Raw genomic sequence first — 22054 nt, forward strand, 5'->3', positions numbered from 1 at the left:
GTCCCAAAACAATTCAGGGTTTGGCTGAGGCTGTGAGTACCTGCTTCTCTCCTTGAAAGGAAGTGGCTTTTTCAATTTTTTATTTTTTATTTTTTGTTTTGTTTCGTCAATGGCAGTGAGTATGGAATATAGTACTGGGCACACTGAAGGGTTACACATGTTGTTGACTAGAAATAGTTATACGAGGATTCTGGAAAACTTTTGACAAGTCACGTATAACCTTTCTCATGAACTAAGTTCCAATTTATACTCTGTATGGCAAATTCCCCAGTAATCAGAGTTGTATATTCATTCCACAGGCATATGCTTGAGAAACAGAAGTGCTACAATCATACCTTGACCATTGAGGAGGAAAGAAAATAGACATCTAATAAGAAATACTGCCAAAACCGGTTTGGCTCAGCGGTAGAGCGTCGATCTGTGGACTGAAAGGTCCCCGGTTCGATTCCGGTCAAGGGCATGTACATTGGTTGCAGGCACATCCCTGGTAGGTGGTGTGCAAGAGGCAGCTGATCGATGCTTCTCTCTCATCGACGTTTCTAGCTCTCTATCCTTCTCCCTTCCTCTCTGTAAGAAAAATCAATAAAATATATTAAAAAGAAAAAGAAGAAAAAAAAAGAAATACCTCCTGAAGCAATTATATAGTTTAGGCCATGGAAGCGTAAAAGATGGGTTTACATAACTGGGGTAGAGAAAACCCTAATGCTTTGGTAGAGAGAAGCTTTTTGAAGTCAAATTTTGGGACACTGCAAGGTGTAGAGGAATTAGGGACCAAAGTATCTTAGGGCTGGAAAAGACCTGAAGATTGCTTAGTCCCAAACTTTGTTTTTCTTAAATGTCTCATTTTTTCAGATGATAAAACAAAGGCAAAAGCCTGATTTGTGACACATAGTTGGTCCCAGAGCCAGACCTAGAGTCCAAATTCTTCCCAACAGCAAGAAAACGATCCAAGGTTCTGGGGCTTATATGCCTTTATGTATAATTACACCTTTATGTGTAATTATACATCTAACTTACTTAGATGGTTGGAATTCCATTACCAGGATGACTACTCTTTTTAGCTACCTAATAATGACAGAATACTGATTAGTACTTCTAGGCAGAAGAGGGTATACATGAGTCATTGCTGACTCTCCTTCACCTTCTTTCCTATCAACTTCTCCTATGGACTCCCTCCAATGGACATGTAAATAAACAACAACCTCAAATGCATATTATTTGCTTTGTAAATATGGTTGTGTGCATGCCAGTGTTTTGAAAAATACTATTTCTTAAAAGGATATGAATATGTTTCTTAAAGGATACAAATGTGTAGTGCATATCTGAGCTGATAGGTTGTATATGTGCGAGTCTGTGTCTGGGGACTTGGTATTTAGATGTTGTTAGGTAGAGAAGTTGATGGCTGAAAAGAAATTGGGAGTGTGCTTGCTGTAGGACAGGGAAAGGGTGATGACTTTGCAGGTTATTCCAATCTCTGGGGACTCTTTGGAGATGGAAAATCCAGGAAAAAAGATTTGTTTTTTTGTGCTAGTTTTGTGCCAGGGTAAGATTTCTGTTTTTTTGAGTACTAGGTAGCTTAAAACTCAGAAGAGGAACTCTTACCATAAGCATGATACCCTTGGGTGCTAACTCATAAATTTCAATAAATCAACCATTTGTGCTCTTTCTGTGACTGCCTAGTCCTCTCATAGCTGCTGCGGGGAGTGAGTAGGGAGAAAAGGAAGATAAAAGAGAACCTGGAGTCTGACACTGGGTAGAATCTCGACCAGCCTGCTCACCAGCTGGGTGATTTTAGGGGAGCTCCTTTTTTGTTTCTTTACTGACCATCAAGTCTTCACATGGACTGTACACTTAGGAACTTTTTGAGGGACAGTCATAAATATAAAGATCTCCAATGCAGTAATTTCCACTAATTTCTATAACTCTATAACTTTCTGACTTTCTGGTACAGATAAGGGGAATGACTAATGGCTTATAACAAATATTAGTTGGATGTATAAATGTATATTTGATGAATAATATTTGAAAGATGCTTCATACTTTTACTTTATTTCACTTCAATTCCCTGTGAGATAAGTATTTTTATTCCCTTCTAGTTGAGGAACTTGAGGGTCAAAAAGGATGAATTATAGTTGTAGGTCAGTATTATATTATAGTTGTGGCTCTGACTCCAGAGACCAACAATTACAACTTATACAACTGCAAAGACATAGACATAATTTCTGAAGACCCAAGAATACATGTCTGCCTTTGTCCTGACAAGTTCCCACCAAAAAGATTCAGACCTGACCTCAAAGAAACACTCAGTGGAGGAAGAAAGGTGATGCTGTCTCAGGATGGGACTCCTGATCATAGGAACAGACATTTTAAAAGATATCAGGAATCCACAGTTGAGCTGGTATCATCTCCCTGACTGCACAGGGAGGCCCTTTGTAGTGTAAACCAGTTCCCTAAGGCAACATTTGTCAGGCCCTTAGGAGAGACCACCTATATCACTCTTTAATTCCACCCAGGGCTTGTCTTAGAGAAACCTTGCCTTCAATTGGACAAGAAATCCCTGTGAAAGATATTGCCAAAAACAACACAGGATTGGGTACAAAAAGGAAACAGTTTAATCCTCATGGAGCTGACACTAAGATTTGGTTGTCTAAAAATATTAATTTGTAATTGTTCTTGCAAGGACATTTATAATTAATAAAATTAGAAATGTCTGAAGAGGAGAGTCAATGTTTTAAAAATATTATAAAAATGTATATATTTCCCTTATATTCATCTGGGATTAATTAACTTTTCTCTTTTGGAAAAAGCATTGAAGTGTATTTTTGTTTTCTTTTTCCCTTTAAAATAAATAACAAAGAGCTGAAACCGGTTTGGCTCAGTGGATAGAGCATTGGCCTGCAGACTGAAAGGTCCTAGGTTCAATTCCGGTCAAGGACATGTACATTGATTGTGGCACATCCCTGGTAGGAGGTGTGCAGGAGGCAGCTGATCGATGCTTCTCTCTCATCGATGTTTCTAGCTCTCTGTCCCTTTCCCTTCCTCTCTGTAAAAAAATCAATAAAATATATTTTAAAAAAAGAAATAACCAAGAGAATTTTGGGATTATGTGCATTGAGTGTTAAATTTTACTTGGGGTGGTAAACACATAATACGATATACAGATGATGTATTGTAGAACTGTATACCTGATTCCTACATAATTTTATTAACCAATGTTACCCCAATAAATTCAGTTAAAAATTTTTTAATGTGTAACTGAATATATATAAACAATACCTATCACTGCAATTTTTGAACAGAAATTTTATACCAAAAAGAAAAGAGGATAGTTCCTGGACTCTTTGTACCTCTGGGTGTTGGACTGTGCTCCCTTCCTCCCGCCCTTTCTGCAGGGTGCACTATTACTCCTTTTAAGGCTCACAGTGAAAGCTGTGATAATGTAGTTCTCACTCCAGCAGAAACAGCTAGTGCCTGTAGCACTTTTGCACAAACCATAGTAATCAGTTATCATGAGATACTGTCATTGACTCTGCTCTCTCACACTTCCTGATCTTTGAGTTACTGGAGGCAAGGGCTGTCTTTTTGCCTTTAACTATTAACACCTAAGTCCTCAGTGAATGTTTGAGTGAATAATAGAAGCCCAATCAGAAGTACCCTCACATTCTCTCCACACTGCCTAAGGTTGAGATGCAGGGACCTAACAGAAACTCAAACCTGACTGGACCCAAGCGAGGTCAGATCTCACGAGTCCTCCAGGTTCTGTAGAGTAGGAATCAGTGAGCCTAAATTATTTTTCCAGTGCAGTCATCTACTATCTCTGGATGTTTCATTTGATTAAAACAAAAACAAAACAAAACAAAACAAAAAATCTGTTCCTTTTTCTCCATTGTGGGAATGGTGGAGAATAAATGAGCTCCCAACTGAAAAACCACGGTTTCTTATGAGAGACTATATTATCATCATCACACCAGGCAAGCCCAGGCACTCTCCAAAGTGCTGAAAAATATATCCTGAGAAGGAAAAAACAGCCTGGAAATATGTGCTGTTCTCTATTATTAAATAGAACACACCCTGAGAACCAGTATGCTTTAACTAAAAAGATGAAGTGAAGGACAAGACAAACAGTGAGAAAAATAAGCCTGAGCATGGTTTGTGTGGAGGACCACTGATTTTTGTAACTTGCCTGAAGGCGTAGAAGTATTTAAAGTAAAGAAATAGTGATTTTTTGCCTACTTTGATTTGGATGGAGAAAAGCATACTGATGTGTGAACCATACACTATTTCTAATACATTTTTAAAATGCCACTGTGTTTTCTTTTTTGGGTTGTTTTGGAAAATTATGCTTCAGTTAATAACTTATTTGGAAAATCCCAATGTTTCTATGTGACCTTACATAAATCACATTTACATTTCATTTTTCTTATCTATAAAATTAACTGTGAATTACTGAGCAACTAGCAACATTCCAAAATATATGAACTGTAATTTGTGGGAAAATATCAGTTTGGAATTCAGTTTTCCCCCAAGTGTATCAGGAGAATTTCAAATAACTTGTCTCTTTCTCCCCAGTTTTCTACTGAGTACAAAGCCTTTATTTCTGGATATTCTGAATTTCTAAATCTTTAGGCCTCAAGGCATGCTTTTACCCAAGGAATAACTTAGAAATAATTCTCTGGTAACTTGGAAGCAGCATTTGGAAACATAGCTCTTGTTCCCTCCCAGCAAGGTCTATGGAGCTGACAGGCAGATCATATTATATTACTTACAATTCCCTGACTCTCTTCTATCTGACTCTATTGCCCTGAACTTGACTTCAGTCCATCTGTGTGGCTTGGAGGTTTACTATACTAGCAAAGAATTGTGTTGTTTTATGGCCCAGATGGAAGAAGAACAGAATCCTTATGGATGAATTGACTGCTGTTAGGAAAATCAGGATCACTGTTAAGCTAAACACTTTACAAATGTAAACACAAAAAGTAAAGAAATCACTTTGTTCATATGAAGGCACTCCCTGGTGAGTTAATGCAGGGAAGGAGGAAGAACAAATGGATTTCCTCCAGTTCCATGAAGTTATAACCACTTGTAGGAAAATCTGATAGTGGCTATGTCCAGATGATTTATTCATTTATCATTATGAAATATTAAGTTCACATCAGGCACTACACAAGACTGGGAAATACAAAGATTAAAAAAGGTTCAATCACAGTCTAGTGGAAATAGCAGACACATAATTACAAAAACTTACGACTGAAAACAGGGTAGAGAGAGGCATTTTAAAAGCTATAAAGAAAAAGCCAAAACCAGTTTGGTTCAGTGGATAGAGCGTCAGCCTGGGGACTGAAAGGTCTCAGGTTCGATTCCAGTCAAGGGCATGTACCTTGGTTGTGGGCACATCCCCAGTAGGGAGTGTGCAAGAGGCAGCTGATCGATGATTCCCTCTCATTGATGTTTCTAACTTTCTATCCCTCTCTCTTCCTCTCTGTAAAAAATCAATAAAATAAAAATTAAAAAAAGATATAAAGGAAAAATGATAACTTATGCTGGGGATATAGTGCATCCAAACTTATCCAAATCACCTGGGAAATGGGTTCAAATCATCTTTGGAAATGACCTTGCTTATCTTCCTAATGAGAGCTAAGAAAGGGAAATCCTGGCCTGCTGGGATCATTATACTTGTATCTATATTAATAATGTTCTTTCATCTTGTGACTTGTGCTACAATCAGAGGCTTAAAAATGTCTCTGTCTATAATTAAGTTAACTTTACTATTCTTCTTTGCTTCAAAGTCTTCCTAAATCTAAAACTTACTTTAACTCTGATTTGGCAGTACCCATATAAATTAAACATTGCATAGTTTGATAGGGTATCATATTCAAATGTTTAAAAATCAAAATTATATCTGGAGATAATTATATCCAACAGCCTGGGACAAAGAGGAAGACAAGTAAAAAAAAAAAGGAGGAGGGGAGAGGATGATATCTTCTATCAGTTCCTTCTTATTTGAAAGAATATAGCTTTTAAAAAGATTATTAAACATCGAACTAAAAGATATGATCTTGAGTTTAAAGCTTATAATACTAGACATGAAACTTAGATATCTGAATTCTTCCCACTGTTCTGTATTGTATGTCTATTGGGAATGGGGGGAGAGAGGAAGGATGGAAAGTAAAGGTTCATGAATTAGAGGTTGCATTTGAAATAGAAGCAAATCCAATCCTGATTATTTTGAAAAAGTTGAGTCTAATAGGAAGACCAAATGCCTAAACCAATTCTGGGGTAAGATGCCTTGTAAAGGACAGACTCATAAATGGGGGGCAGGGGGGCAAACCACAGAGAAAAAATCCAATTCTAAAAGTGATGGAAGCAGAAACGCTCATGCCAACAAAAGCTGGCAAGAAAGAAGAGACTAAGCTGTTGTGGTCAGACACTAAGGTTTATTGCGTGTGTTTTATGCTCAGTCCTCTGACATAAATGGAGTATGTCAGTGATGCGCTGGAGCTGGTTCATACTGACTGGTAAAAATTGTATCAATTTTGAGAGCCAGTTGTTAAAAATTAAGTTATATAAAATAGTAAATTAAATTATATTCAATATAAATATAGTGAATACTAAAAACTCACCACTTCCTATTTAATTACATGTTATTGTTATGTATATACTTGATATTATTTACATCTATTGTATGTATATGTTGGAAATACTACATAATGTGCTACTCCACATCTCTTCCTAACTCTGCATTCAGTTATGTTACTTTGACAGCTTGAAGTCAGCCATGTTGGGGGTGTTTATACCATGGAAGTCAGCAAAATGTTATATATTATTACTTGGTTCTTTTGTTTTATTAATTGTCTAGACTTAAGAAAATATGGAAAGTTAATCTATAGTAGAGCACACAAAGTGGAAAACTATTATCCAATCAAATAAAAGATTCATTGACAAACAGAAGACAGCATATGTCTTTGTTGTTTCACTTTTATCTTACTCATTAATGTATGAAAATATTAACCAGTATTCATATTGGAGCTATATCTATTGGCCAGTTGCAACTGTAGTTTGGCTAAGGTTTTAAGATTTTGGTAAAAATCAACAAAAGCTTTCTGTGAGAATCAAGTGGCTATATAGAATTTACAATAAAAAAGTAATGTCTTTTTTTTTCTTTTTAAAATATATTTTATTGATTTTATACAGAGAGGAAGAGAGAAGGATAGAAAGTTAGAAACATCAATGAGAGAGAATCATCGATCAGCTGCCTTTTGCACACCCCCTATTGGGGATGTGCCCACAACCAAGGTACATGCCCTTGACTGGGATCGAACCTGGGACCTTTCAGTCCACAGGCCAATGCTCTATCCACTGAGCCAAACCAGTTTCAGCAGTAATGTCTGTTTTAATACTATTTGTAATTGTGTGCTACATATCCTTTATATCAGTAACATTTAATTCATACATATGTAGGTATATCTAATTTATACGTATGTAGGTATACATAAAATCATAGGTATATGTTTATACCAGTGGAATGTTGATTTCATTTCATTTTGCTTATTTCTTAAAGCAAATGAAAACATCTTCCATGACTGTCTAAAGAGAAGAGAAGATTAAGCAATAAATGTGAAAGTTCTTTATACATGGTTAAGTGCTATACAAATAATAACTGTAATTATAATTAAAGCACCCTTTTTCCTTCTGATAAAAATGTTTTCAAACTTTAAATAGAAAGAATCTTTACTCTCTGAAATAAAGACTCACTGGAGAGTCTGACCTTCAATTCTGAATCATAGCTTTGCTGGGTAGAGTTAAAAAAAAAAAGACTCACTGGAGAAGAAAGTTTATGAGGCTAGTAGAGTTTTGTCCATTTCATCAATCTCTGATACGTTTCTTGCTAATTTTTATGACCTTTTATTCTGAACTAAAAAATAGACCATTTAGAATGGCTATTTCTATTTGTATCTGAATTGAAACCATTATTGTCTCCCAATATACACAGCTGAAAACAGGAAACTTTGAGTGTAATCTAAAAAGAAAGGAAGACAACATTGATATATCATGGGGAAATGAAGTAAGCAGACTATAATTACTAAAATTGAAATTTGGCTTAAATGGAAAGTTCAAAAGCCCAACTATTTCTGTGTATGCTCATGGATCTTAAATAATTAAAAGTGGCCATTAGTCATCTCATTAATGTAGGAACTGACTCAGAGGAAGCAATACCATTTGTTCAGTGATGCTCACAGTTATTATCGCTTGATTGAGTTGGCAGGCAGAAGAATGGGTCATCATCCCTGCTTAGTTTTCATTGTTTGTTCAGATTAACTCTGTGATGACAGAATGTCTATTCTGTTAAATGCTCCATCTAGCACTAGCACCAAGCATAGTGTCTGGCATCTATACATTCAAAGAATAGCTGCTGAATGAATGGATGAATGAATGAATGACACAATAGTCTTAAGTATATAATAGTATGCTATACATTACACTGAAATAAGTATTTGATATGCATTATTTTGTCTAATCTTCACAATATCACTTTTGTTATTTTCCTATATTATCAATGAGGATACAAAGACATAAAAAAGTAAGGGCAAGACTGAACTCCAGCCTGCCTTTTTCCAAGAGGAGAGGCTGGTTCTTGAAGGGGTGAAATACAAAACACAAGGTTATTTCCTAAAGTTCTTAAAAGATTTTCCCTTTTATTTTTATAACTGCTTAAAACGGTGAACTATCAGAAATTGGTGACTTGTTAGTAAGTGGTATTAATTCACTATTGTTTTTTTTTAAAAAAACTGTTCTGATTTTGCAGATGGTGCCAGCAAACTGAATTTAGATTTCTAAATCATGGCTTAATATATAGGAAAGATGGCTCTGGGATAGAGATATAGTCATGAAGGCAGAATCTGTGTTTGCCTAGAGGCAAGGTAATATTTTCCAGTGCTCTGCTTAAAGGTATATTTAACTTTAAGGTGGATAGTTTTCCATATTTTTGCCTTGTTTTGCTAACACTTTCATCTCATTGAGAGAACAGGAGGCAATAGGGAACAATTTCTTATGATCTAACTAGAGGCCGAGTGCACAGATTTATGCACTGGTGGGGTCCCTTGACCTGCAGGGGGTCGGGCCAAAACCAGCATTCTGGCATCCCCTGAGGGGTCCCAGATGGCAAGAGGGTGCAGGCCAGGCTGAAGGACCCCACTGGTGCACGAATCCGTGCACTGGGCCTCTAGTATGCATATAAGATCTTTGGTGAATCTCTTCCTGCTCTTCCCCTTCCCCCTTTCCCTCTGAGATTCATCTGTTCCATGTTTCCATGCCTGTGTGCTGAGCGTTTTCCCTCTGGTTAGTATGCATCATAGCTACAAGTTGAATGGTCATTTGGTTGTGTGTGTGTATATATATCAATATATATAAATCAAAATGGGAAAATAATTTGCAAAATAGGAAGAGTTGGACACATAAGGAGAGAGATAACTATTTTTAGAATCCATACTGTCTAGAAAGGAAAGCTTGGACAGAGTAAATTATATACTTTTAAATTTTCGGAAGGCAAATTTGAAAAAAAAAATAACCCAGATATGATTGTCAAAACTATAATCCTGGCCCTAGTTGGCTTGGCTCAGTGGATAGAGCATCGACCTGTGGACTGAAGGGTCCCCGGGTTGACTTCAGTCAAGGGCACATGCACAGGTTGCAGGCTCCATCCCCAGGATTGGCAGGAGGCAGCCAATCAATTATTCTCTCTCATCACTGATGTTTTTTATCTCTCTCTCTTTCTCCCTTCTCTCTCAAATCAATAAAAAACAAACAAACTATAATTCTGGCTATATAACTGTAAGTGATGAAGTTACAGAAGAAAAAAGTATATTCTATACCTTCAGTATAGGTTAGGTAAGGCTTAAGGGGGATTTGTAGAACAAATGACTCATTGCTAAAGATGGAATGATTGGCATTTTGAAGGCTAAATTAAGAAAATGGTCTGTGGCTTATAAAATAGTAAGGGCATCAAAGAGGGCTTTTAGAAACATGTCCAGATCAGAAGATCAAAGAAAGGGATGGGCCCACCAATTGCAGTGAACACCATTAAGTCAAGAGATGAGGCAGAAAAGCAGATATCCTCAGTTCTAATTTCCTATTTGTGCTCTGTAAAAGAATTTTAGAATATAGAAAGACCTTATATAGCTCAACACCAAACAAATAATCCAGTTAAAAAATTGGCAGAGGACTGGAATAGACACTTTTCCCAAGAAGATGTACCAATGGCCAACATATATATGAAAAGTTATTCAACTTTATTAGATATTAGGGAAATGTAAACAAAAAATACAATGGGATACCACCTCACACCTATAAGAATGGTTATTATCAACAAGATAAATAATTAAAGTACTGGAGAAGTTGTAGAGGAAAAAAAGCACCTTCTCATTCACTGCTGGTGGGAATGCAAACTATGGAAAACAGTATGGTGATTCCTAAAAAAAAAACACTAAGGATAGAATTACCATTTGACACAGAAACTCTTCTTCTGGGTATCTACCTGAAAATTTTGAAAACATTTATTCACAAAGATATATGTACCCCTATGTTCATTGCAGCCTTATTCACGATGGCCAAGATTTGGAAACAACTGAAATGTCCTTCAATAGATGATTATATAAAGAAGATGTGGTACAAATATACAATGGAATATTACTCAGCAGCAAAAAAAGATGAAATACTGCTGTTTGTGACAACCTGGGTGGATCTTGAGAATATCATGCTAAGTGAAATAAGTCAGATAGAAAAAGTTAAGAACCATATGATGTTACTCATTTGTGGGATATAAAACAAAAAGCAACAAATGAACAAACAAGAAAGGCAAACAAACAAAAACTCATAGACACAGACAGCAGTATGTTGGTTACCAGACAGAAGGGTGGTGGGGGAAAGTGTTAAAGGGTAAAGGGTGTCAAATATATGGTAATGGAAGAAGATTTGATTCTGAGTGGTAGCCACACAATACAATATACAGATAATGTATCATAGAATTATACACTTGAAACTAATATAATCTTTTTTTAAATGTATATTTTTATTGATTTCAGAGAGGAAGGGAGAGGGAACAAGAGATAGAAACATCAATGATGCGAGAGTCATTGATTGGCTGCCTCCTGTACACCTCACACTGAGGATCCAGCCCACAACTGGGCATATGCCATGACTGGGAATTGAACAGCTGACCTCTTGATTCTGGGTGGGTGCTCAACCACTGAGCCACACCCAGCTGGGAAAAACCTGTATAATCTAATTAACCAATGTTATTCCTATAAATTTAATAAAAATAAAACATTTGTGAGGATAAAGGAGGTACGATATACTAGTAAAACAAGAAACAATAGGAAAGAACCTTGCTATTGCAAAAGAGTTCAAGATTTCTCTTTAAAAAGAGTTGCACTCAAAAGTTACTAAGAAAAGTTGCTGTGTACACACTATTGATGACCTTTAAGCTAATGGGAAATTGAACACTGGATATGTGAAAATGTTACTCATTTTAAAATGAGAAGAAGTAAAATCAATAAACTAGACAAGTGATGTTTACATCTATTCCTGGAAAGTTTCTAAGATCTCCTGATGAAAATTTGAGAGCCAAGAAAAGTTATAAGATGATGATGCAGTTTAAGTTTACTAAGACCATGTTTAATTAGACCAATTTCTTTCTTCCTCATGGCTGCTGGACTTATCACTCTATCCTCTGTGATATAAAAGTACATTCTCTATATAATGTCTACTCTTTTCTCACTGAGATGAAACCCTCAGTGAAAGTACACCTTTCTTCCAGTTGTTGTACATCCTCACTGGAAGATATTTTTCCATTGACTTTTAGAGAGAGTGGAAGGGAAGGGGAGAGACAGAGAGAGAGAGAGAAACATCGATGTGAGAGAGACACATCCATTGGTTGCTTCCCACATTCATCCCAATCAGAGTAGGGGGTCAAGCCTGCAATCGAGGTACGTGCCCTCAACTGGAATTGAACCCAAAGACCCTTTAGTCTGCAGGCTGATGTTCTATCCACTGAGCCAAATGGCTAAGGTGAAAGTACACCTTTATGAGTACACCTTGAAATTCTACTTCCTACACTTGACTGTGAAGGCAGGGAGCATATATCTTTATATCCATATTGTTTCTATGAATAATATTTATTGACTAAACTAATTAAGAGCAGATAAAATAAATGCTGTAGAAAATTCTGTATTAGTATGTCATTAAAGCATGTCATAATACCCTAATGATATCCATTAGAGGGAGGAACATATATTGATTACAAGGGAAACTACAGAGGCTAATAACTCTTGGAACCAAAATATTAAAGTGTTTTTAAGTAAACCAAAATAAACAAGGGAAATTGTTTCTATGGTATGCAGCAGACCTCTGTCTTTTAACTAACAGGTAAAAATACAGAGGGTGATTTATTAAGCCATACAAATTTGGGACAACAGTAAACAAGTTAGGTCTTAGAAAGAATCAGCACCCCAAACTATTTTCAGTAGCATTAGAACAAGCCATTGAAAGTAATAGAAGAGTGAACTAAATGGAACAAGAGAAAATGAATGGAGATATAATTGAGTCCAAAGAATAGACTACAAATGTACCAAATGGCTAAGCAACAGCATGAACAAAAGATCTTAAAGGTGATAGTGGATGTTAAACACACCAGCAGTGCGATATGGCTGCTGAGTAAGTGGATGTGATCTTAAGATGCATTAAGAGAGGTATAGTTCATAGAGTGAAGGAGGAAAGACAAGTTGAATATTTTGTGCATGGTATTCTATTATAAAAATATTTAACTATTTATTCACTCTAATAATGGACTTTTATGTATCCCTAAATGTTGGGGCTATTATAAAGAGAGCTTCCAGAAACATAAACATGTTGTAGGATAGTACTGTCCATTAGAACTGAAATGCTGGAAATGCTTTCTATTTGTGCTGTCCAACACAGTAGCCACTGGCCATATTTGGATATGGAGCATTGAGTTGTGAGTCATGCAATTCCAGAACTGAATTTTAAATAAAAATAAAAAATCTTAAGTTAACTTAAATTTAAATTTACATTACTATATAATCATAAAACAATGAAAGTTATAAATGATTTTTTAAAGCAATGTAACAATTTTTCAGGTCTCTGAACAGTGGAGTAATGAATGAAACACTCCAGACAAATGAACATAACCAGATATAAAACATTTGTACTCCTGACAGTCATTTGTGTTAGGATGACTGCCTTGAAGCTACAGATCTGATAGGTGATTTTTTTCTCTGATCATCACTTCAATTAAAAATGTTGAAAGTTATTCAGCAAAGAAGTGAAGCATTTGCAATTGTTCAGCTAACAATGTCACAGAAAACTCTTGACATCTCAATGCCCAATTTAATTTTTTAATAGTTTCTTTTTTAAAATGTAAAGAGAATATACACTTTCTTTCCGGGGGTAGGGGGAGTAGTAAAGAGATTGTTTATTGGGGTATTTTTTCTAATCTTATTTCACTTTTATATAAGAAGGTTAATTTAGCCCTGCTCTCTAAATTAATATCCATCTCCCAGTGATTAGATGCTAGCACAGTACTTTTTAAATGTTAATGTTCATCTGAACCAATGCAGTGATTCTGTAGGTCTGGTATGGGTTTGTTAGAAATGCAGAATCTTTTTTTAAAAAAAAAATATTTTATTGATTTTGTACAGAGAGGAAGGGAGAGAGTTAGAAACATCGATGAGAGAGAGTCATCGATCAGCTGCCTCTTGCACACCCCCTACTGGGGATATGCCCGCAACCAAGGTACATGCCCTTGACCGGAATCGAACCTGGGACCCTTCAGTCCGCAGGCCGATGCTCTATCCACTGAGCCAAACCAGTTTCGGTTACTTGTAAAACTATTTTTTAGATAAAGTATTTTCCTTAACATAAAATTTCTTTGATTCTTAGCTGACTTTGAAGTTAGTTCTTGTTGGTTTATTCTACCTAATGCCAAGTGGTTTGTGTAGCTAATCAAATGCAAACACTTTCCCTACTTGTCCTCATTTGAGAAGGTTTGTTTCAGAACCTGTTTTTCTTTATTCTACTGGCATAGCAGAGGGGTTTTCACCTTAAGTAATATAATGATAGGATTATCAGTGGAATTAAGTGGCATATTACATCATATCTTTGTTTCTGATTCATAATAAATAAATGAGTTTCTAGTGCTTTAAGACAACATGTTAAAAGAAAAGAAAATGAAATCCATGGGAAATTTGTTGAACTTTGTATTAAAAAAAGAAAATTATAATGATCACCCACAAGCCTCTAAATTATTTTATAAATCCAATTTTCTTTATTCATAGATGACAAGGCTTTGGGATTCTGGAAAATCATTATTTAATTTGAGGTACATTCATACCACATTAAAACTATAACAGAAGAACTCTGACATTTCTGACTATTTTTCGGATTATAATGAAAATTAATAGTGAACTGCTTAGGATTCTACACTATAGGGTTCCAAAAGAAAGTGATTATGTGGCTAAGCTTAACAATGAATTTCAGTCTTACAGACACTCTCAACTCTGATAAAATTTATTGGATCACGTTTAAAATTAACCATGCTTATGCCATTCTAATACTGTCTTCTTTACACCTTAACCTTGATCTGATACTCATTTCCACGAGGATTTCCAACATGATGTACTGAGAATTTGTTTACTAACATAAACTCTAATAAAATAAGTAATGTGCATTGTAAAGGAAGGCTTACTAAATATATTTTAAATCAAACCTGATTTTTCGAAAGCCTGAGAACAAAGATCTCACACTATTTTATGTCAGTACCTTTAGAGAGGAGCTGATACATTGAGCCTACATAATTGAAAGCACAACCACAGAAAAATCAAAAGAGATAATATTTCTATAGAATTGCTGCAGTGTCTGCTACAGTTTATTTTTTTTAATAGATTTTTATTTTATTTCAGAGAGGAAGGGAGAGGGAGAGAGAGAGAGAGAAACATCAATGATAAGAGAAAATCACTAATTGGCTACCTCTTGCAAGTCCCTCACTGGGAATTGAGCCCACAACCCAGCCATATGTCCTTGACCAGGAATCAAACCAGGGACCTCCTGGTTCATAGCTTGATGCTCAACCACTGAGCAATACAGGCCAGGAACCTCATATCACTATAAGATACATAAGTTAGCTGAAACCGGTTTGGCTCAGTCAATAGAGCACCGACCTGCGGACTGAAAGGTCCCAGGTTTGATTCCAGTCAAGGGCATGTACCTTGGTTGCCAGCACATCCCCAGAAGGGGGTGTGCAGGAGGCAGCTAATCGATGTCTCTAACTCTCTACCTTTCTCTCTTCCTCTCTGTAAAAAATTATAAGAGATTATAAGAGATTATAAAAAATCAATAAAATACATATTTTTTTTAAAAAAAGATACATAAGTTAACATAGCTTACTGAGCAAAGGAGGTCTTGGGGAAAAAAGGATGAAATGAAAGTGCATTCCAAGTCACCATCTATTCCCAGGAAATATTTGCTGCTGAAGAGTAAGACTTTACTCTTTGCTTTTGTCATAGAAAGAGTTCTCATGAGCCTTGCAATCCTAAATATATTTTATAATGTTAACCTTAAAATACACAGGCAATTTTGCAAAGTAAAAATCATACCAATAACATTAGCCTGTGGTTTAAGGATTTCTTACTATTGTTTTAAAGTTAATGATAGTTTTTCAATTAATTTTAATTAGTCTCTGAACTAATATAAAGTTTACCTTTCCTACATATTCTATTATCTATTTTACCACTAATAATTTTTTCACAGCCATGATTTTAAATCAGTTTCCTTAATTACTTGCTCTTCACAAATGTTAAAATATTAACATTCATTATGCAAATTTTTATAGTTCAAAGATATCTGGATTGATCAAAGTTTTGTGCTGTCCATACAATTTTATTTTTTGATTTGCAGAGGTTTGTGGTAAGTTGTGTTTCTTCATTCTCTTAAGACTATATATTAATATGTAAAGTGTCTAATCCTTTCATGTTTATAAATGTAGTAAATTGATTATAATCTCTGAACTACAACCAAGACTTTTAAATTATTATGTTTTACATGATAATAGCCAATGTTTTAAGAAAATACATAAGAAAATAGAGACATTTAAAATTATATTGAGTGGAAGAAAAACCAGTCCCAGACGACTAAGTACAGTATGATACCATCTTTAGAAAGTTCAAAATAAGCAAAACTAAATATATTGGGCTAGAGTATGTTCATTTATGCTAAGACAATAAAACAAAAAAGTGATGAGGAAGATTCAAGTTGGCTGTAATGCATAAGGGGTGTGCATGAGGATGGGATGGGGCAGTGGCACATATTATAGATAGTTTCAAGTTATTGGGATGCATGCACAGACAGACACACACGCACTCACACACACACACACACACACCACTTAATAGTAAAAACACACACACTTTATAGTAAAAAGTATTATGTACTTTTTAAATCTGAGAAAACCAGGAGATTTAGATTATTCAGGAGCAAATTGATGCTGAAATCATAGGAACTCAGGGTACCATATTGTTCTAAAAATGCTGAGCATTATGTCCTGTCAGTAATACACTTTTCACTGTATTTCTTAACTTATGGAAAATATTTAGTGAGATACCAAGTCACTGAACTATGAATAATTCAAATTAATAATGTAGTTTCTTTTATTAACCAACTTTTAAAATGCTTGTGTCAGAATAAGATGAGTAGTTTTAATTAATCAATAAGGATAAAAGAAACATAAAGAAAGAATAAAAGAAATTTCAGATTATTCTACTCATATTCACAGTTACTGTTATATGGTCATATAATGAAAGCATTATTTCTAGCAGGTATTTGTAGAGCTATGCTTTTGATGCCAGAGACTGGGTTTCGATTTCTATCAAATCATGTAGGAAAAGATTTCTCTTCCTAGTAAATAGTGTGGAAAGCAATAATAAATTTAATTTAATTACCAGATATGAGACTTTGGAGGAAAGAACAATCTCATATTAATATAACATTACCATTTTAATAAAATAAGTTTCTCTCATTATTCTAGGCAGATTGGAATCTAAGAGATGAAATTAATGTATAAATTCTTTCACTTTTATAAAATACTACAGGCCTGATGCACAAAACTCGTGAAGAGTAGGCCTTCCTTCCCTTGGCTGCTGGCACTGGCTTCCCTTGTGCAGTTCCTGGGTTTCCCTCACAGCCCCAGCTTTGTCTGGAAGGTCATCCGGAAGGATGTCCTGTCTAATTAGCATATTATGCTTTTATTATTGTAGACTAGAGGCCTGGTGCATGAAATTTGTGCACGAGGTGGGGGAGTTCCTCAGCCCAATCTGGGACATCCCTTCACAATCTGGGACTGCTGGCTTCCAATCGCTCACCTGCCTGCCTGCCTGATTGTCACTAACTGCTTCTGCCTACCAGCCTTATCACTCTCTCACCACCCCTAACCATTCCCTTGCCAGCCTGATTGACACCTAACTGCTGGAACAGTTCCTTATTTCATTGCTAAGGAGTACTACAGGGACTAGTTTTAGCAATATTAACATGTAAGCTGTCTAGAATAGTTCAGCAGGACTATCCTCCTCACCACTAGTTGTATAAATATTTGCCTTTACTTTTAAAAAAGAAAATTTCTCTTGGTGTCTTGTGGTGTACCAGTGGTTGGCAAACACCTTAGTCAATAGTGCCAAATATCAACAGTACAACAATTGAAATTTCTTTTGAGAGCCAAATTTTTAAAACTTAAACTTTTTCTAATGCCACTTCTTCAAAATAGACTGACCCAGGCCAAAGTATTTTGTGGAAGAGCCACATTCAAGGGGTCAAAGAGCTACATATGGCTCACGAGCTGCCGTTTGCTCACCATGGTGATATACTTTTTGGGTGAAGGAATAATACAAGTTAACTAATTTGAAACAAGTCCTGAGGATCTAGTCTGAATTTAAGTAGATTGCTTGCCCTAAAATTCTCAAATAATCTAATATTTAACTCTTTTAATCCCTAGATAGATAGATATAGATATAGATATATTGAATGGAAATGTAAGGTCCTTTCAAAGATACCTTGAAATAAAGTTTAATATTATGGAAATTAATTGAGGCAAGTGTAATTACACTTGGACTTGATTGAATGGAATAAGCAACTGAGAATTTTTTTTTCATGCTTGTCATATTTGTTCACACTTTAATTTCACAGGAAGAATAATCTTTACTGTACCTGACGAGGAGTTCTTTCTGATTTACTCCTACACCATTCCCAGTCTGAAAGGTCTGGTTTCTGACTCTCCTCATGAGAAAGTCTTCTTTCTGGCCCTTCCAAAAAGGCGGTTTCTTCATAGTGAATATCACCTGTTTTTTCAAAGAGCAGAGGGTCAATGCCCTTTTCATTGTGGGAATCCTGGTTAGCCTCTATAATATCAGTATTCGTATACTTGTGAATGCCTTTACGTGTAGAGCTGTCCAGGGAGGGTGGAGTGCTGATTTCCACTTTTATGGCACTGAAGACATTAGGAGTGCCTCTCTGAGAGTCTTTTGGAGTTTTACATTCATAGTTCATGAAATTGTGATAGGATGTAGAATTTTCATCATCACCATAGTAATCTTCATATGCTATTTTATAAATTCCATAACTTTGTTCAAATGATAGATTGAATTCAAAGCAGCTTCTCTTGGCTAAGTAAAAACAAAAACAAAATTCCATGGTTAGAAAAGTAGATATAAACAATAGTTGAATATACATAGTAAATAAAATTAGGAAAGTGCATTCAGCCTCATTACTATGAATTTAAAAACTATCCTCATTTACTTCTTGTCAATTATGCAAAGCAATTATGCCTCACAAATTCAAGTCATTTTTTTCACTCTGTGCCTAATGTTTCTCACTTGTACAATGAGAAGCTTGAAATACATCCAATTCCAAGAACCCAGTAGACTTTAAAGCAGTTTTATGTCTCAAAAATGTAACTATTAATTAGAAAACTCTCATAATGTCTCAGATGAGCTGTCTTTAAGTTAGGGGCAGTGCATTAATTATGAAATGTAACCAATAAAAACACTTCTTGATAGTGACTTTCCTTAATAATAAAGGTAAATTCTGACTGAGTTAACTAATGTAGGTAGTAGGTTATCCTAGCTAATAAAAGAGTAATATGCAAATTGACCATCACTCCAACACACAAGATGGCTGCCCCCATGTGGTCAAAGATGGCTGCCCCCATGTGGACACAAGATGGCCACCACAAGATGGCCAGCAGGGGAGAGCAGTTGGGGGGATCAGGCCAGCAAGGCAGGGCAGTGATGGGTGACCAGGCTTGCAAGGGATGGCAGTTAGGGTGATCAGGCCTTTAAGGAGGGCAGTTAAGGGTGACCAGGCCTTCAGGGGAGGGCAGTTAGGGGCAAACAGGCTGGCAGGGGAGCAGTTAGGCATCAATCAGGCTGGCAGGGAAGTGCTTAGGGGGTGATCAGGCTGGCAGATAGAAGCGGTTAGGGGCAATCAGGAAGGCAGGTAGGCGAGCAGTTGGGAGCCAGCAGTCCTGGTTTGTGAGAGGGATGTCTAACTGCCTATGGGGATTGGGCCTAAACAGGCAGTTGGACATACCTTGAGGGGGTCCCAGATTGGAGAGGGTACAGGTTGGGCTGAGGGACACCCCTATCCCTGTGCATGAATTTCATGCACTGGGCCTCTAGTAACAATATAAAAGAGTTTACAGGCCTTGACTAATAACTAACAAAAACAAAGACTATCAGAATATAGTCAGGATCTTTTGAAGTCTATACTGCACTTTAGAAAAGGAGATAAAATGTATTTATTCTGAAAAGCAAACCTCTGAAAAGCATGATTAGCTCTAGTCTTTTGTTTTAATCATAACTTGCTAATTGCAATTTATACATATGTAACTATATCAATTTATAAAAACAATTCTTCAGAGAAATATGTCACCAGATACTCTGATTTTGTCAAAAATTAAAGCTTAAAATCTGAGTGTGATATAAAATATTTTAACTACTTAATTTAAAAAGAACACATATCATGCAAACAAAATGGGTCTGAAAGCCATATGCAATGCATATGTCTACCACCTAAGACTGTTAAAACCATTTTTTAACATTTTTGTTTTGAGACATAAGTAATACAGGTTACTGCTGGAGAGAATTGTTATTTCTGTAAAGTATTTTTATTACTGACGTTCATCATCAGGTTGCAAGTCTCAGTTTTCATTCAGTGAAGCTGAGATGTGCATTTACATTTCCATCTGCATAATGAACCTGTGGTGAATATGAGTTAGGGAAAAACTCCTTTCTTATTTCTGGAGTTCACTGAGAAAGATTTAGTTTGTTGAGAAAAAGCTTAAATGTGAAATTGAAGCCACATTCCCAAAGAATCTAAGTACTGTAATTGATCAAGCCCCTGCATACTTGAGGGTAGGCCATCTTTGGGGTTTCAAATTTCTGTAGTGTTGTCCTAGCAAAAGGAAAATTTATGTGAAATCCTCAGACAGTGAAAGTATATATTCTTATTCAAAGAATGCTCCTTTGGGTCATAAAAAAAATGAAGAGTCATTTGAACTCTAAGTATTTTAAACTAATATTTCTCACATTTTATTTTAGAATCCATGCCTCTTTCTGTATTGCCTACATATTTCAGGGTCTTCTCCCCACCCCCAAATTTTAAAATAAATAAAAATAAGAGCAATGATAGGGAAAACTATTATTTTGATCGTGAAAGGCATGATTTTATTGAGATGTTAATATTACTGTTGATCCTGCTGGTTTGCCTTACATTCTTCTATCTCGGCTGTACCGGACAGAATATTTAGCCCATTTGCAGTGATGGCCGTTGCATTGCTTTACTTTCAGCTCTGATGCAGGTGCTCTTTGCTTCTTAAAATGACTGTCCTGAACCATTTAACTAAGACTTTTCATTTTCACTGGCACTAGACTCTTTTTATTTTTTTCACAATTTTAAATACTATAAGAGGCTGGATCATTAATTTAGTGGCAAAAGGTTAACATTTGGTAGACTGAATTTTTATATGCTTTGTCCTTTTTTTTTTTTTTTTTTTTTTAAAGAAAAACTCAGGTGTTTGGTGGGGATTTTGTTCTGTGTTTTTCTAAGAGCAGAGGCATACACTTAAATTTTGTTTGGGAACTGTTTTCAGGCATTTATTGTTACTCTGAAAACTCTCCTAAACCTTGGAAGAATACAAACAGCAAATAATGAAAATGCTCTTCTTTACTGTTCCATTAAGTAATAATGGGCTATAATGTAATGAATTTTTAACCCTTTAGAGAGTTCACCTCTTTTTTCAAATGCAGGCTTCTTAATGTAGACTTGGGAGATGAATTTTTTTTCCTACTCTGGGCTAAGAGCCATGGTGGACAAGAGCCCTTGTTGAACTTTACCTGAAATTATTATTCAGTGTGTAAGCACTTTACATAGTTATTTTAAACCCACTCACTTAAAACTTCCTTTCAGCACTGTGCCAAGAATTGTTTCACATAATTTATTTCCTCTATTTTTCATTTACACTTGTCCTTGGATTCTTTGTCCCCTACGCGAGTGGATAACTTTCTCAATAGACCACTTTTCTGTATTTTACTGTAGGCTATTGCTCCCAACCGCCGCGCTGTGGAGGACTTACTTTTCCCCCCATCTGATGCCACTGCATATGCATCCCGCTTGCAGTTGATGATGCACCCACAGGGCAAGTGGGTCCAGCGTTTGGACAAGAGAAACACGGGAGTTACAGTGGTGGCCAGCAGCGTTAGTAGAAAGCTGAGTGACTCGAAGGGAAGGCTCTGAAAACCCACCACGTGCTGGACCACCATGTGGATCTGCAAAGGAGAGAGCTTCAGACATATCCCAGCATCACATTATTACTTCCCCAGACCTTTCCCCCCAGCATGCTGTCCCAGACTCTGCTTCCTGGCCCCTTCCCTGCCCCAGAGCTGGAAGTTATGCATCTGGCCTGGCACCCCTAGCTTTGGTGGTGGTCTCCTGGGACCTC

At 36.1% G+C, this 22054-nt stretch overlaps 1 protein-coding gene across 1 annotated transcript in view; it reads right to left on the minus strand.

The window, feature by feature from the left end:
• The window catches only part of GPR149 (G protein-coupled receptor 149), a 43357-nt gene that overhangs the window by 19415 nt on the left and 1888 nt on the right, over positions 1 to 22054 (minus strand). The window contains exons 2-3 of the mRNA XM_036444881.2: positions 21689 to 21881; positions 18265 to 18719 (exon numbers count right to left, since the gene is read on the minus strand). Of these exons, the coding sequence (XP_036300774.1) occupies positions 18265 to 18719; positions 21689 to 21881 (648 nt within the window). The remainder of the gene's footprint in view (positions 1 to 18264; positions 18720 to 21688; positions 21882 to 22054) is intronic.

Source organism: Pipistrellus kuhlii, unplaced genomic scaffold (assembly GCF_014108245.1).
Source record: "Pipistrellus kuhlii isolate mPipKuh1 unplaced genomic scaffold, mPipKuh1.p scaffold_m20_p_2, whole genome shotgun sequence".
In the NCBI taxonomy this organism is placed as follows: Eukaryota; Metazoa; Chordata; class Mammalia; order Chiroptera; family Vespertilionidae; genus Pipistrellus; species Pipistrellus kuhlii.